Source organism: Patella vulgata, chromosome 8 (genome assembly GCF_932274485.2).
Source record: "Patella vulgata chromosome 8, xgPatVulg1.2, whole genome shotgun sequence".
Taxonomy (NCBI): Eukaryota; Metazoa; Mollusca; class Gastropoda; family Patellidae; genus Patella; species Patella vulgata.
In genome coordinates, this window is record NC_065886.2 from 40,353,335 (window position 1) to 40,367,500 (window position 14,166).

The following is a 14,166-nucleotide window of genomic DNA, read 5'->3' on the forward strand; positions in this document are numbered from 1 at the left end:
ACACAAGATAAAATATATTAAATCTTGCACTCATGTCTTATCATAGTAAATTACATTATGAATTTCATAACTTTGTACCTCGTGGGTTTTCTCCGGGTCCTCCGACCGGTTTTCTTCCACTGCTAAAGACTCCTACGCGCAAGCGAATTATTGAAATAAAATTGAACCATGTGTTTGTTCCGAAATGACATAGTTTGTGTCGAGTGGACGTTTACCCCCCCCCCTCTCTCTCTCTCTCTCTCTCTCTCTCTCTCTCTATCTCTCCCTCTCTCTCTCTCTCGCATAACTTCCTTGTCCCATCGCGGTTAAACCTACAGATAGAACGATAAATAAGAGGACAGCTATTATTATATCGCAGTAGTTCATCGGATGTTTGTGATTTTGAACGAATTGAAACACGATCGCCGTTTAATAATATTATTTAGAAGGATATAATCGAGATTTTGTTTATTATAGTTACAACGGTAGCAATAGAAATCGACACTACGCTATTCTTTAAACGTTCATACCTTCGCCCAGAATGAGTAATTTAACTGAAATTTTTAATATATTTCTTTTTCATTATCGAATGTTAAACTATTATAGCGTGGAGAACTGTCAGCTCTTTATCTAATTCTTACATAATACATCTATAACCTGATAACGTTTACTGGAACATGATAGCTTAATTATATGTCATAAACGTAATATTTAAAAAAATCAATCGTTGAAAAACTTATTGATGTAGTCTAAGCATCATTTCCTGTGAAGCGGTAAAACGACACTTAATTGTAGATAAAAATACAATGTTTACTCTAATCCTAATATTATAAACCATAGACCTTCATTAAACATACATTATGCAAGAGCTAAATCTGCCTATTGCAGATCTTTCTTTAGGCCTGAAATGTTATCTAAATTATTAATTAGACATTAATTAACTTATCCAGACCATAATCAACTCTTGATGTCATCGCTAGCCAGCGATATTCAGTGGATTAGGATCCGATTTGCTGCTCAACCGTTACTTTCATTCACGATTAAATCATGAAATGGATAAACGAGACTATGTTTTTTTTATGTACCGACGTTAGTAATGATGATCGAACCTATGCCGAAAAATCAATCGCTAAATTCTCGGTTCAGGGTGGATCAATTTAACTGAAATTTTCAGCAAATTCCTTTTACATTATCTAGTTTTTAACTTAGATAGTGAAAACTGCCAACTCTTTATCTAATCTCCCATAGTGTATCTTTAAATTATAGGCAACTCTTAATTTCGAAATTGTTCATCTTTACGACTGGTCGAGCAACTACCTTGAAAGAGTATAAATGCAGGCGGGGCGCACCACAAGAAGATAAATAGTATGATCTAAAACGTAATTTCAGTTACATTTTAGAAATCTTTCTTGATATATTTCATTAATGACGGGTGTCGTGCACGTTTATGGATATTCTAGAGCACCTGGCCCAACTTTCTGTTTAGGAACTTACACCGGTTATATACAGGTCACATGGACTACAATTACTGCTTAATAATGAGCGCCTGACCCAACTTTCTGTTTAGGAACTTACACCAGTTAAAGGACAATATTGGTGTCAGTCATTATAAAATATGTGATAGAACTGATAAAATGCATCCCGAATATAATTTTAACACGGAGATGTGTAACAAGCACGTGAAGAAACGGGAAGTGACGAGGAATAACAGACACGCGTTTGAATTTCATTTCACTGATAATTCAGTTGAAGATGAAAAGTTATTATATGAGACGGTGAGAGGATATCTGACAATTCAAAAAAAGAATTGGATGCCATTAGATAAACGATAACGAACAAATTAGAAAAAGTCCGTGCATTACCATGTTTTTATTAAGAACAGAACGAATAAAAACGGGGGAATGCACGGGATTTTTCTATTTTTCTCGTTTTCAACTTCAACGAATTATCAGTGAAATGAGATTCGATCGTTTGTCTGTTATCGCTCGTCACTTCAGTCAGATATATAGAAGGATAACTCGTGTTTGTCATGTTTGGCGTCACTTCCAGTTTCTTCACGTGCTTGTTACACATCTCCCGTAGCAATGATAGGATGACCCGTGCACTCTACAGAAAGTTGGTCTCGACACGGCTAAATGTGCACGCTTCAGTTGCGTGTCTCGAACTGATTTCTGACTACCCCGCACTCTCTTTGAGTCGATAAATAGCCATGCACGTGCAATTCTCTACAAATATATCAACTATTACAGCCGTAAAAAATCTATTGTTGACGATTTTGAATAGTAGTAAAATTTAGCTTCTTGGTTATTACAACAGCTTTAGAAATTACGTTTGTTTTATTTTTTAAATTGCTTTATCATTAACTGTACCGTTAAGAGCGGCATCTTTTGGTTTAGTACAAATAATATCTCTGAAACACTCGGGTTAGACAGGAACGTGATACTAGCAGTAGTTTCATTTTACTTTTACAAGTTTCTTAAAACAATTGTTGAGTTGTCTAAAGTGCTTATTTCTAAATTCAATTTCTTGTTCTAGCTTTCTGTTATGTTTCGTAAAAATGTAGTCTTGATTATCCCGACCTGTCAATCAGACGTAGAATGATCGATAGACTGGTTAAGCGAGACTAATTTCAAAACAAGGGCACGTAACCTTTCTTTTACTCAAAAGTGACTGGATGTTATGGACGACACTTGGAACCAGTTTTCAGTCTATTATTTCTACATGATTAATGGTCATAGCTTATTAAGTACAACATGATCGTTTATTTAATGACTATAATTGTGTGAAACTAATTTGAGGCTTGGTATATATATAAATATTGTGGCGTAATTGTCGAGATATTTGGAGATATTTATTTATGGTGGGTCACCCTAGCAATGATCTCTGTGTTAAAATTATATTTGGAATGTATTTTTATCACATATGTAATTATGACTGACACCAATATTGTCCTTTAAATACTGCTAAAAATTGATAATGACTAGAGAAGCCTAGTAATAAGCAGTAATGTATTCTATAGAATTGTGACCTGTATATTCCAGTTCAATTACTAAATGCCATTGAAAAAATTTACACCAGTTTTAATCGAACTTTACACAGTTACGGTTCAGATATTAATTCTAGGCAGATTTAAATTTCCTCTGGACATAATGATGAGTTTAAATATATAGCGCTCTAGAGGAAGGTCTCAAAACAAGAGGAATTCGATAGAACAATTAACAATTGTCCACCATTACAGCATAGCTAGATGTGTCTAAATATCAATCTATTAGATCTATATTAAAGATACATTCACACAAAAGTATTTATCGGGTGGTTATTTCCAATAAAAGTATATATGGAAAGTAGAAACATCCAATCTTACAAGAAAAATTACTGGATTCCCTGAAAAACACCTATGGAGGGAATACAGGACAAAAATATGAGGATTTCCCTAACCGGCAACCCGACGATTAGGGATGTCTGCTCGAGTGACGTCAAAGATTACACGCGAAGATTGTCTGATTAGTGAGCGCTTGATGTACGTGTTGATTAACTTGATGGTGAACTTAAGCATACTACAGTTTCTGAGATAAAAACCACGGAAAAGGACATGGGCAGTGGATAATCCGAGAATTTAATTAAGCTTCGATGTTTATGATAAAATAAATAACGATTAAAGACATCATCGTCTTGTATATGCAATGAATTCTCCCCCGGTGTCGCACCCGTTGCTAGGTACACCGTCAGTCAAGTCACGTGACACAAACATGACCTCTTTTAATATATTTTCTATAGCATAGGTATTACCTCACGAATACAATATTTTGAGAAGGATTTGAAGCAAAATTTTGATAGATTAATTAATTAGTTTGAATATGTTTTAAGTCCAAATGTATCATCAAATCACTCAGCTTGTATGCGGGAATGTATCTTTAAGAACACAAACATCTACCAACAATTACACCAATCAATTTGAACGCATGATAAACTATCAAAAAGACCCCGGTTGTTAAACTGAACCGAAATAAAGGATTCTAAAGTCTTCCATTGCAAATTATTCATTACACTGACTAGAATTTTGTTCGGGCTGTTCATTTAAAGTTTTGTATATATGACACCCATAATATCAGTGGTTGTGGTCAGGTTAGAGTTTAATAAATAATACGTCATTAGACGACATTCATCTCCAGAGTAGTGAATAGCTTGACACGAACAATCCAATACACATGACGCCACACAATCCATCATACTTCTTACTCTAAAAGCGGTTGATTCTACAGGTGCTGCCTTGTCTGAATACAATAGTTCCATATAATTTGACGATAGGTCTGAAATTATTAATAAGAAGATCTTAGTCAAGTGCAACAATAATAGTAATTGTCCATGCAGGACCTGTTATGATTATGTTATTTATTTAATTAAAATGTTCTGTACCAGTAAGTCCGCCAGATCGATCTGTTAAAGGTTATTATTCTACATAGAGATGCCAGGCAAAAAGTTAATTGCATCAATAATAGTTATTGTCCAGGACCTATTATGGTTATGCTATTTATTTAATTAAAATGTTCCGTACCAGTAAGCCCGCCAGATCGATGTATTAAAGGCTATTATTCTACATAGAGATGCCAGGCAAAGCAGTATTTTGTTTTGAAGGGTGGGTTTAAAAAAATACAAAACTACCTAGCAATTATCGCGTTGACTCAACCTTCGCGTAGTTCATCGTTGTAGAGGTCTATATCTCGTACTTACACATTTCTATCAGCACCGAACACTCTTTCAAATCAGTATTAAACACATTGACCAACACATCCCAGTGTGTTTCAGCATTGCATTACATTTCGATCGGGTTCCGCCATGGGGACTCTTCGAAACATACCAGCAGTGAAAATCTTTTCAAAAACGTGTTTATTTATACGATTTGTGGATGGACAGGGATTACAAAATGAGAGCATCTAAAATACATTGTTTAGGCTAAGGACTCAAATGAGAAATCTTCGTGTAGATTTAATAAACGTTTTTGATTATTAAAGATGCATTATGTAAGATTTTGATAAAGAACCAGATGTTCCTGCTATAATAGTTCAAAAATAGATAATGCAAAAGGAATATATTGAAAATTTCATTTAAATTACTTTATTCTGAGCAAAGTAATAGCTGTTTGAACATATAGCCTTAACAACCGGGACGTAAATCGCGCGGATGTTTAAATCCATTTAAATCTCGACCATCCGATGATCTAAAGAGTTGACTATAGGCTTGTTATGTTAATAAATGTCTAAATAATAATTCATATAACATTCGAAGCCAATAGGTCTATATAACTCTTAGATAATATATCTTTATATTATTAATTATACATTTAAGAATATGTTTTAAGAAATCAGAATATCCTGAGGAGCTATGACTAGACTGGATAATTTAGTCTAGTACATATTAAATTAACATACGCTACAAATTTTGTTATTTCATTTCTTTCTATATTGCCAAACAAACGGTTCGTCTATATTTTAAAGAATAAAAGTGTGTAGATGGTTACAAATCTGAAGGCAAAATAATTATTAACTAATTTTTCTGTTGGGATTCATCCTCAACTTTTCAGACATATAAACCCAGGCGTCGAATCTCTGGAGTTCAAATATGCCATAAAACAAACAAAAAATGATTCGAACATGCAATAACCAGGTGTGATGTTTCCTGTTAGTTCTTAGAGATCATAGTCTTAAATAATTCTCTTTTTGTTCTTAGAGACCATAGTTAGAATAAATCATCTTATCGAGACAAACAGTATAGTCAACTATTGGTTCATGAAGATTTGTAGATGGGAATAGAGATATGTATCTGTAAGGAAAACGAATCCCAAATTTACCTTTTGCCCTCTGACATAGTGCTTCGTGTAATTTATGACATTGTTTACTCGCCCATCCCACGACATATGGGCTGGACCTGTACTTCAATCGAGCACAATGCTGGTAGGTCAAGTGATTAGGTTCACTAGGGATCCAAGCATTCGATGAATTAGATTCTATCAACTCTTCTCCAGATCCCCACCACCAACTGCTAGTAGACATATTATACGTCAGACCAATCATTACACGGGCGTCCGGTTTACCTTTACTATAAATAAAAATTATTAACTCAGTTACCTTAAAAATAGATATGTTAATAACTTACTGGGTCACCTTTACTACAAATATAAATATTAATAACTAACTGGGCCATCTATATTAATAACTAACTGGGTTACCTTTACTACAAATATAAATATAATAACTACCCGAGTTACCTTTACTACAAATATAAATATAATAACTATCCGAGTTACCTTTACAACAAATATAAATATTAATAATTATCCTAGTTACCTTTTACTACAAATAGAAATATTAATAATTAATAACCGGGTTATTGTTACTACGAATAGAAATTTTATTAATTAGGTCATTCCATAAGTTATTGACAATTACGAATCATACAAATAAAAGTTTAGCTATAAGAAAGCTCGTGTCAGGGGCGGATCAAGAGGGGGGTTTGAGGGGGGGGGGGGTCGACCCCCCTCCCCCCTGCTCAGCTACATAATTTTTTTGTAAATCAACACTTTTTATGAGAAAGGTTCCTCGGCCGTGTGCTTTATCCTTTATCGTCAGATTTGGGACAGGATGGGCACTCAAAGCACGAGATAATGATATAGACATTATGTGATATCACAATTAATGCTTTGCATCCATGAAATTGAATCACAAAGTCATTGTATTAATTCATAATAAAAATTGACGTCAAACGAGGTGTTGAATTTCTCTGTTTTAAAAGCTCAATGTGTATGTATATAAGCCAAAATGGCGATAGAGACCAAGCGGGAGGGGGGATACATTGTCTCAGAAACATGACCCCCCCCCCTCCCCCTACAAAAATTCCTGGATTCGCCCCTGGTTATTCTTGTTTCTTTCTCGAAACGCTATGCATTATAGACTGTTTGTTCAACCACAATTCAGATAAAGGACATTGTAACATGCTTAAGGGTGAATCTGGCGTTTTGTTTGGTCAATTAGACGCTGTCTATTGGACAATAACACCCCTCTGTTAAAAATCCTAAAATAGCATGTTACATTAGATTTTACATTAGAACCCGCGACGCTAACGCGTCTTGGGCTCTAATGATCTCAGGGCATGTCTATTGCACAATAACACTCCCCTAAAAATGCGAAACAGGAAGTGTTTATCTCCTAAATATTGGTGTCAGTCATTATCACATATGTGTTAGAACTGGTTAAGCACGTTCCAAAATATAATTTTAACACAGAGATCATTGCTACGATAGATGCGTAATGAAGATTTCAAGAAACGGGGAGTGACTGAAGTGACGAGTGATAACAGATACAAGGGCGAATTTCTGCTCACTAATAATATCTTCGAAACCCAAAAGTTTTTATATGAGGATATCTGAAAATTCATAAAAAATAATTGACTGTCACCAGATAAGAGAAAAAGAAATAGAAAAAGTCCGTGCATTACCATGTTTTTTAAAGTATAGAATGAATAAAAACAAGACCACGAACGGACTATATGGAACTTGTTTAACCAGTTCTATCACATATGTGATAATGATTGACGCCAATATTGCCCTTTAACTCACTGGCTCGTCGTCATTATCTATTTAAACCGTCGTTGCCACCACCATCACTATTTAATTAGGCGACGACGAGACAATATTTTATCGCTTTCTAAAATGTAATACAAGAAGCATAACATACTTATAGAAATAAAGGAGATCGTTAGCATGTTTTTGTTGTTGTTGAGTTTTTAATTCTGCTAATCCTTGGTATCCCATCTCTATACATCTGGTATTAGCATCGGAATGATTTAACTTGGTTTCGAGGTAAAACATTTCATCTTGACACCCACACATTCCTAAAATAAAATAAATGAAAGATACATCCTGATGCATAAATAATGTTGCTTAATAGTTGAGTTTGGTGGTACGACGGTTTAGATCATAAGGACAGGAAATATTGTCGCCTGCCCAACCGAGTGTTGTTTTTTTCGGGTGAAATGATCTGGTGGAGCAATTACTCATTATTAAGACAAAAATCAAAAACGTCCATTTTCACTTTTGACAGTGTATCTCTTTGCGAGTGAAATGGGGCCGTCAGATAAGCCGCCCATATGAACTATTTATGTTCATGTGTAGGCAATTGGCCTGTTATTAACATACACTGGTTACTTCTAATAAAAACAGCAGTGCATTTCCGCAGTTTTGTATTGTTTCTGAATATCCCCTTCTTTTTTTGAAGAGTATATAACCCATGGCCGGCAGAGTAAAATCTGGGGGTGTTTGGAGCCCGTTTCTCACCTAAATGTGTGTGTGCTTAATCGTTCCGATGGTACACGTGGGTCTGGTCGTGTACATAAATGAGTGCACGTAAAAAAAGCCCTTGATGGTAAATTTTCTAATTAGATTGCCGATCCCATTGCATTGCACACGTAACAATGGAAATGATAATTACCATTATTGTGTTGGATTCAAAATGACCGGCCTATGTGTTGACGAGATCTTAAACTCAATTCGATTTCATTCCGTAAGTACGATAACAAATGTCGTCTGGCGGAGAATATTTGAGGACGACATGACTGTGCCAAGACAAAAACTTCAAAATCTTACCGTTTATTAAGAAACCAGCAAAAGACATGTAAAATAGTCCCGGAATAATATGTAACATTCCCATGATCTTTACAAAACGTCTTTGTAATTTAAAATTCACAACTATTACTGGTATTTTTAAGGTACTTTTCTGTAATTTATAAACATCTGTTACTGGCATTCGTTACGGTACTTCTCTGTTATAGGCAACTGCTACTGGTATGCTTACCGTACTTCTCTGTTATAGGCAACTGCTACTGGTATGCTTACCGTACTTCTCTGCTATAGGCAACTGCTACTGGTATGCTTACCGTACTTTTCTGTAATTTATAAACAGCTGTTATTGCTATTTATACGGTTCTTTTCTGTTAAAGACAACTGCTACTGATATTCTAACGGTACTTTTCTGTAATTTATAAACAACTGTTACTGGTATTCGTATTGGGTTTGTATATATTATACGGCGCGTTGTTGATGTCCTCCAGTCATCTACACAGTGCAAGTTTGTTTACTGTAGCTTCTGAGTATTCTGTAAACAAGTGACAATGGATGTATACATAGTAAGAAAGTCAATAAATACTGATTTGTTTTACGTATTGTTATATTATTGAATATGTTACACACATTAATAATTCCATTAAAACTGTCAACACAAACCACTAAATATTGATGCAATTAGTAGTTAAAAAATTCTGACACTTTCCCTGGACTTATAGTAGTTTGTTTGGATGACTTGCAGCTAAGGCCTCATTTTGTGTTTAATTTTGTTCCCGAACTTTTAAGTTCAAAATACCCGTACGTGTTATCTGTATATTACTGTCTGTTGATGAACCGAAAAGACAGTAAGCGTCTTTGACAAGATAAACCACTAGAAGTTGTCTTAATATATAAATTATGGTGTGTCAAGAAGGAAAAGCGCATGAAAATTCTTAATATAACTATCTGCGCGAAATCACAACAAATCTAGGTTTCGCTTCTTCCTGCCGTAAATCCGCATTATCAAAATATCCACCTGAAATTTATAGGGAAAGTGTCAAAGAATTGACGCACTTAACTTGGATTCTCTCAAGTTCTTTCTCTAATTTCAAATATTATTCAAATTATTATCTACACATTTGTTCACATGACAAAAGCTGAGAAATTAGGTGGTTTTCGACAGTGTCGGCCATATCCATGGTTATACGTTAAAATGGTAAACTGAAACCCCTTTATTATTGTAGCAATGATACCTGACTATCGAGCTTTAAACATCCATTAACTATTATAGCAAGAACTACCAGCTTTTTTTAAATTTTAACCACAGATATTTCAAATTCAAGGTGTTTATCGGGACTTTTCGGTATGGTTTCCCACTGTCAGTGGTGCAGGGCGGGATGAATGAAATGAAATAGAGTTAAACGACCTATTGTTCTGCCCCGACTGGGCTGATGAAGATGCATGGGATTACGCCATCGACTGTGCTATGAGGGTAATGTTACCAGGACAGAGGCGCTGGGGACTACTATTAAATCGTATTCCAACTGCCAAGGGTTCTTTTACGTGCACGTCAATGTGTGCATGGGACCTCGATTTTTCGTCCTATCCGAACGGTTATACATTGTCCCTTGCCAGGTCCTCCGTCAGTGGTGCAAGACGGTGTCTAGATAGTCGTTCAGATTGGACCAAAAATCGAGGTCCTGTGTACATATTGAAGTGCGCGTAAAAGAACCCTTGAAATCTGGTCTTCGAAAGAGGAATAGGTTGTATCGCCGCTGTCCGGGCAATTTCACTCGTAGCACACTGTATGACGTAAGACCGTCAACATTAGTCCAGACGGTGCAGAAGAGTAGGACGTTAAATCCCGTTTCATTCCATTTCCGTCGTTTATAAATTGCGTTTTCATTGTGTCATTAAATTATATCAGAAGATCAAAACAAATTTTAATTCGGATACAGAGAAAAATAAAGCAACCACGGCACCCGATTCACTGACAGACCTTATGGTCTAAAGCGCATGCATTAAAACACTCAACCTGCTAACTATGCAATGGAATTTGTAGAAAGGAAAACGAAATAATATGGAATGAAATACGTACAAATATAATATCAATATTTCTCGTTTTTCATTCTTAATTTATAACAAACCAGATATTAATCAGATATGATTGATCCTATTTTTTTTATTTACCAATATTAATTTTGTAACCTTATCAAAGTAACAAATTTATCAATCTTAAGCAATTAATCCATTATAAACAATATCTTATTAACGTAGAGATTAATTACAGTATTTGCTATAATCTCTACTAATCTCTAGTTGACCAGTGTGTGTTACTAATCTGTTGTTGACCAGTGTTTGTATGTATGTAACTAAGATTAGTTGTTACTATTAGAGTATATAAACTATTAACTACTGTATTTAAATCATTATTATTATAACTTGTCTACTGACTACATCAGTTATAGCAAGCTTTATTTATTTATTTATTACTGATCTTTTATTCGGCAATATGGTAAGTTCATTTTCTATTGTTATCTCTACGCATGTATTGCTATTTATTTTTTACCATTTATTATTTAACTGAGGAAGTTCGCCTGATTTTCCAGTATGATTTCTATTGTCGAAAACTGCAAGGAATATCGTCTATTTCTTCGGATGACAGCACGTTATAGATACTCTGGCAGATGGAAATCGAATTAGGAAAACGCCGCTGTTAGGGCAAAATGTCTCTCATGACACACCACAAGACCTATGCCCGTCTTTATTGGAAGCAAACTTTAAAGACGTTCTCATTCTTTTAATATATTTTAGTTCAACCCGGAGAAAACGTAATTTCATTCCACTAATAACTCTTAACAATTTGTCAATTATTTTTATCATTTGTTTTTCAGCGTGAGTGTATCTCTGTTCATATCGGCCAGGCTGGTGTCCAGATGGGCAATGCCTGTTGGGAGTTGTACTGTTTGGAACATGGTATCCAGCCTGATGGTCAGATGCCTTCAGATAAAACTATTGGAGGTGGAGACGATTCCTTCAACACATTCTTCAGTGAGACGGGAGCTGGTAAACATGTACCAAGAGCTGTTTTTGTTGACTTGGAACCAACGGTTGTTGATGAAGTAAGAACTGGTACCTATCGTCAACTCTTCCATCCTGAACAACTCATCACTGGTAAAGAAGATGCTGCCAATAACTACGCTCGAGGTCACTACACCGTGGGTAAAGAAATCATTGATTTGGTTCTCGACAGAATCAGGAAATTGGCTGATCAATGTACTGGTCTTCAGGGATTCCTCATCTTTCACAGTTTTGGTGGTGGAACCGGTTCCGGTTTCTCATCTCTTCTCATGGAAAGACTGAGTGTTGACTATGGCAAGAAATCCAAGTTAGAATTCGCCATTTATCCAGCACCACAAATTTCCACTGCTGTGGTTGAACCCTACAACTCTATCCTAACAACTCACACCACTTTGGAACATTCTGACTGTGCTTTTATGGTTGATAATGAAGCTATTTATGACATCTGTCGCCGTAACTTGGATATTGAACGTCCTACCTACACCAACTTGAATCGTTTAATTGGTCAGATCGTCAGCTCCATCACCGCCTCTCTACGATTTGATGGAGCCCTTAATGTTGATCTTACTGAGTTCCAGACCAACTTGGTTCCCTATCCACGTATCCATTTCCCTCTTGCTACCTATGCTCCAGTTATCTCTGCTGAGAAAGCCTACCATGAACAACTTACTGTGGCTGAAATCACCAACGCCTGTTTTGAACCTGCCAACCAGATGGTAAAATGCGATCCTCGTCATGGCAAGTACATGTCTTGCTGTATGTTGTACCGAGGAGATGTTGTTCCCAAGGATGTAAATGCCGCTATCGCCACCATCAAGACCAAGAGAACCATCCAATTTGTTGACTGGTGTCCAACTGGTTTTAAAGTCGGTATCAACTACCAACCACCAACTGTTGTACCAGGAGGTGATTTAGCCAAGGTACAGAGAGCTGTTTGTATGTTGAGTAACACTACTGCTATTGCCGAAGCTTGGGCTCGTCTAGATCATAAATTTGATCTGATGTACGCTAAAAGAGCTTTCGTCCATTGGTATGTTGGTGAAGGTATGGAAGAAGGTGAATTCTCTGAAGCTAGAGAAGATTTAGCTGCTCTAGAGAAAGATTATGAAGAAGTTGGTGTTGATTCTGTTGAAGGTGAAGGAGAAGAGGAAGGTGGAGAAGAATATTAAATACAATATTTTCATAATACAATATGAATAATTTCGTTTATTAAAATAAATGAAAATTGTATTTTGTTTTATATTGTTTTGTTTTGGGGGGAAGGGTGCAGAGCTGTAAACTGTGCTTTCTAGAGTATATCCTCATGTTTTTTTTAGCTTATGCACAAATTTAGTGTTTGGCCAATTTATCAAAAACAACCTAAATTCAAAACTAAAGAGGATCTGCAAAATAAACCTTGTCCCCCAGACTACGTGAGAAAATTACCTTCTGTAGGGGTCCCCTGGCCTACCATATTCACGGGATTATTCGCATTTAGCCCCCCCCCCCCCACCTATCCCAACCAGAAATACACAAATATACACCAGTCAGTAGAACTTTTAAGGATGACTTTCAATTTCCACCGTCTGGTTTACGTCATTCTCGGTAACCCCAGTTGTACTCCACTAACCTCTCGGTCCATCCACGGGGGTTTCGCAAATTTAAATTATCTGCCCTTGATCGTAGTTTGTTTCTAAGAACCAAGCAAAAAGCAGTTTATATACCAATCTTAGCGTCATTGTTTGGCCACAGATCACTAATTATTTCCCCATTGACTTTAATGTTAATTCTCATCTATTAGACCGGCTCTAACTTTTTCCCAAATTTTCGTTGGGTAGAACGCTTTCTGCCACAGATGGAGCAATATGTGGCCAACTCTTGCCCAAAAGCATGTATGAGGCTCACCATGAAAAACTTGAGATACACAAGCTGGAAGTAGAGATAAGTAAACATGCAATTTCCGGCCCTACATTTCAACGTAGCCAACCTCACAACTCTTGTATCCTTCCGCCTCAAAATCATGAATATTCACCAAAACCTGGCAGAAAATGTATTTTCAAACCCTTCTGTTCGATTCTACACCAAAAAGACAACAAAAATCGCCATGCAAAAGGGTGAAAAATAGAAAGGGAGAGAGAGACTAAAAATAACTTTGGCCCTGGGTGACGGCGTAGAAATATTTGGTGATCTGTGTCCGTTTACTTTCACCACAATAATCTTAGTTACTTCCCTTCGACCACACGATTGGTCGATACAAATAGCAGAAGTATCAAGGGCGGATAATTTGTCTATGTATGTTCCCAGTGGATAGACCAAGAGATTAGTGGAGTCTATAGAACAGAGCAATACCACTGGGGATACCAAGAATGGGTTTATACGTCTGACAGTACAGTTTCATTAAACTTTAGAAAATAATTTGAGAAACTGCAAAACGTCGTGTTGACAGGTAAACCCATTAACTCCATGTAAAGCTGCAGCACAACTATGCATTTTGAAAGTCGTCGTAAATTCTCAAAACCAAAACTCACGGGGGA

The 14,166-nt window shown here is 36.1% G+C and overlaps 1 protein-coding gene across 1 annotated transcript; it reads left to right on the plus strand.

Moving 5' to 3' along the window:
• Nucleotides 1-5,924: 5,924 nt before the first annotated feature.
• On the plus strand, nt 5,925-12,822 carry LOC126830883 (tubulin alpha-2/alpha-4 chain-like). The gene is made up of 3 exons (XM_056102890.1): nt 5,925-5,930; nt 11,467-11,689; nt 12,125-12,822. Exons 1-3 carry the CDS (start codon nt 5,925-5,927, stop codon nt 12,820-12,822), a joined length of 927 nt encoding a protein of 308 aa, XP_055958865.1.
• Nucleotides 12,823-14,166: the final 1,344 nt, after the last annotated feature.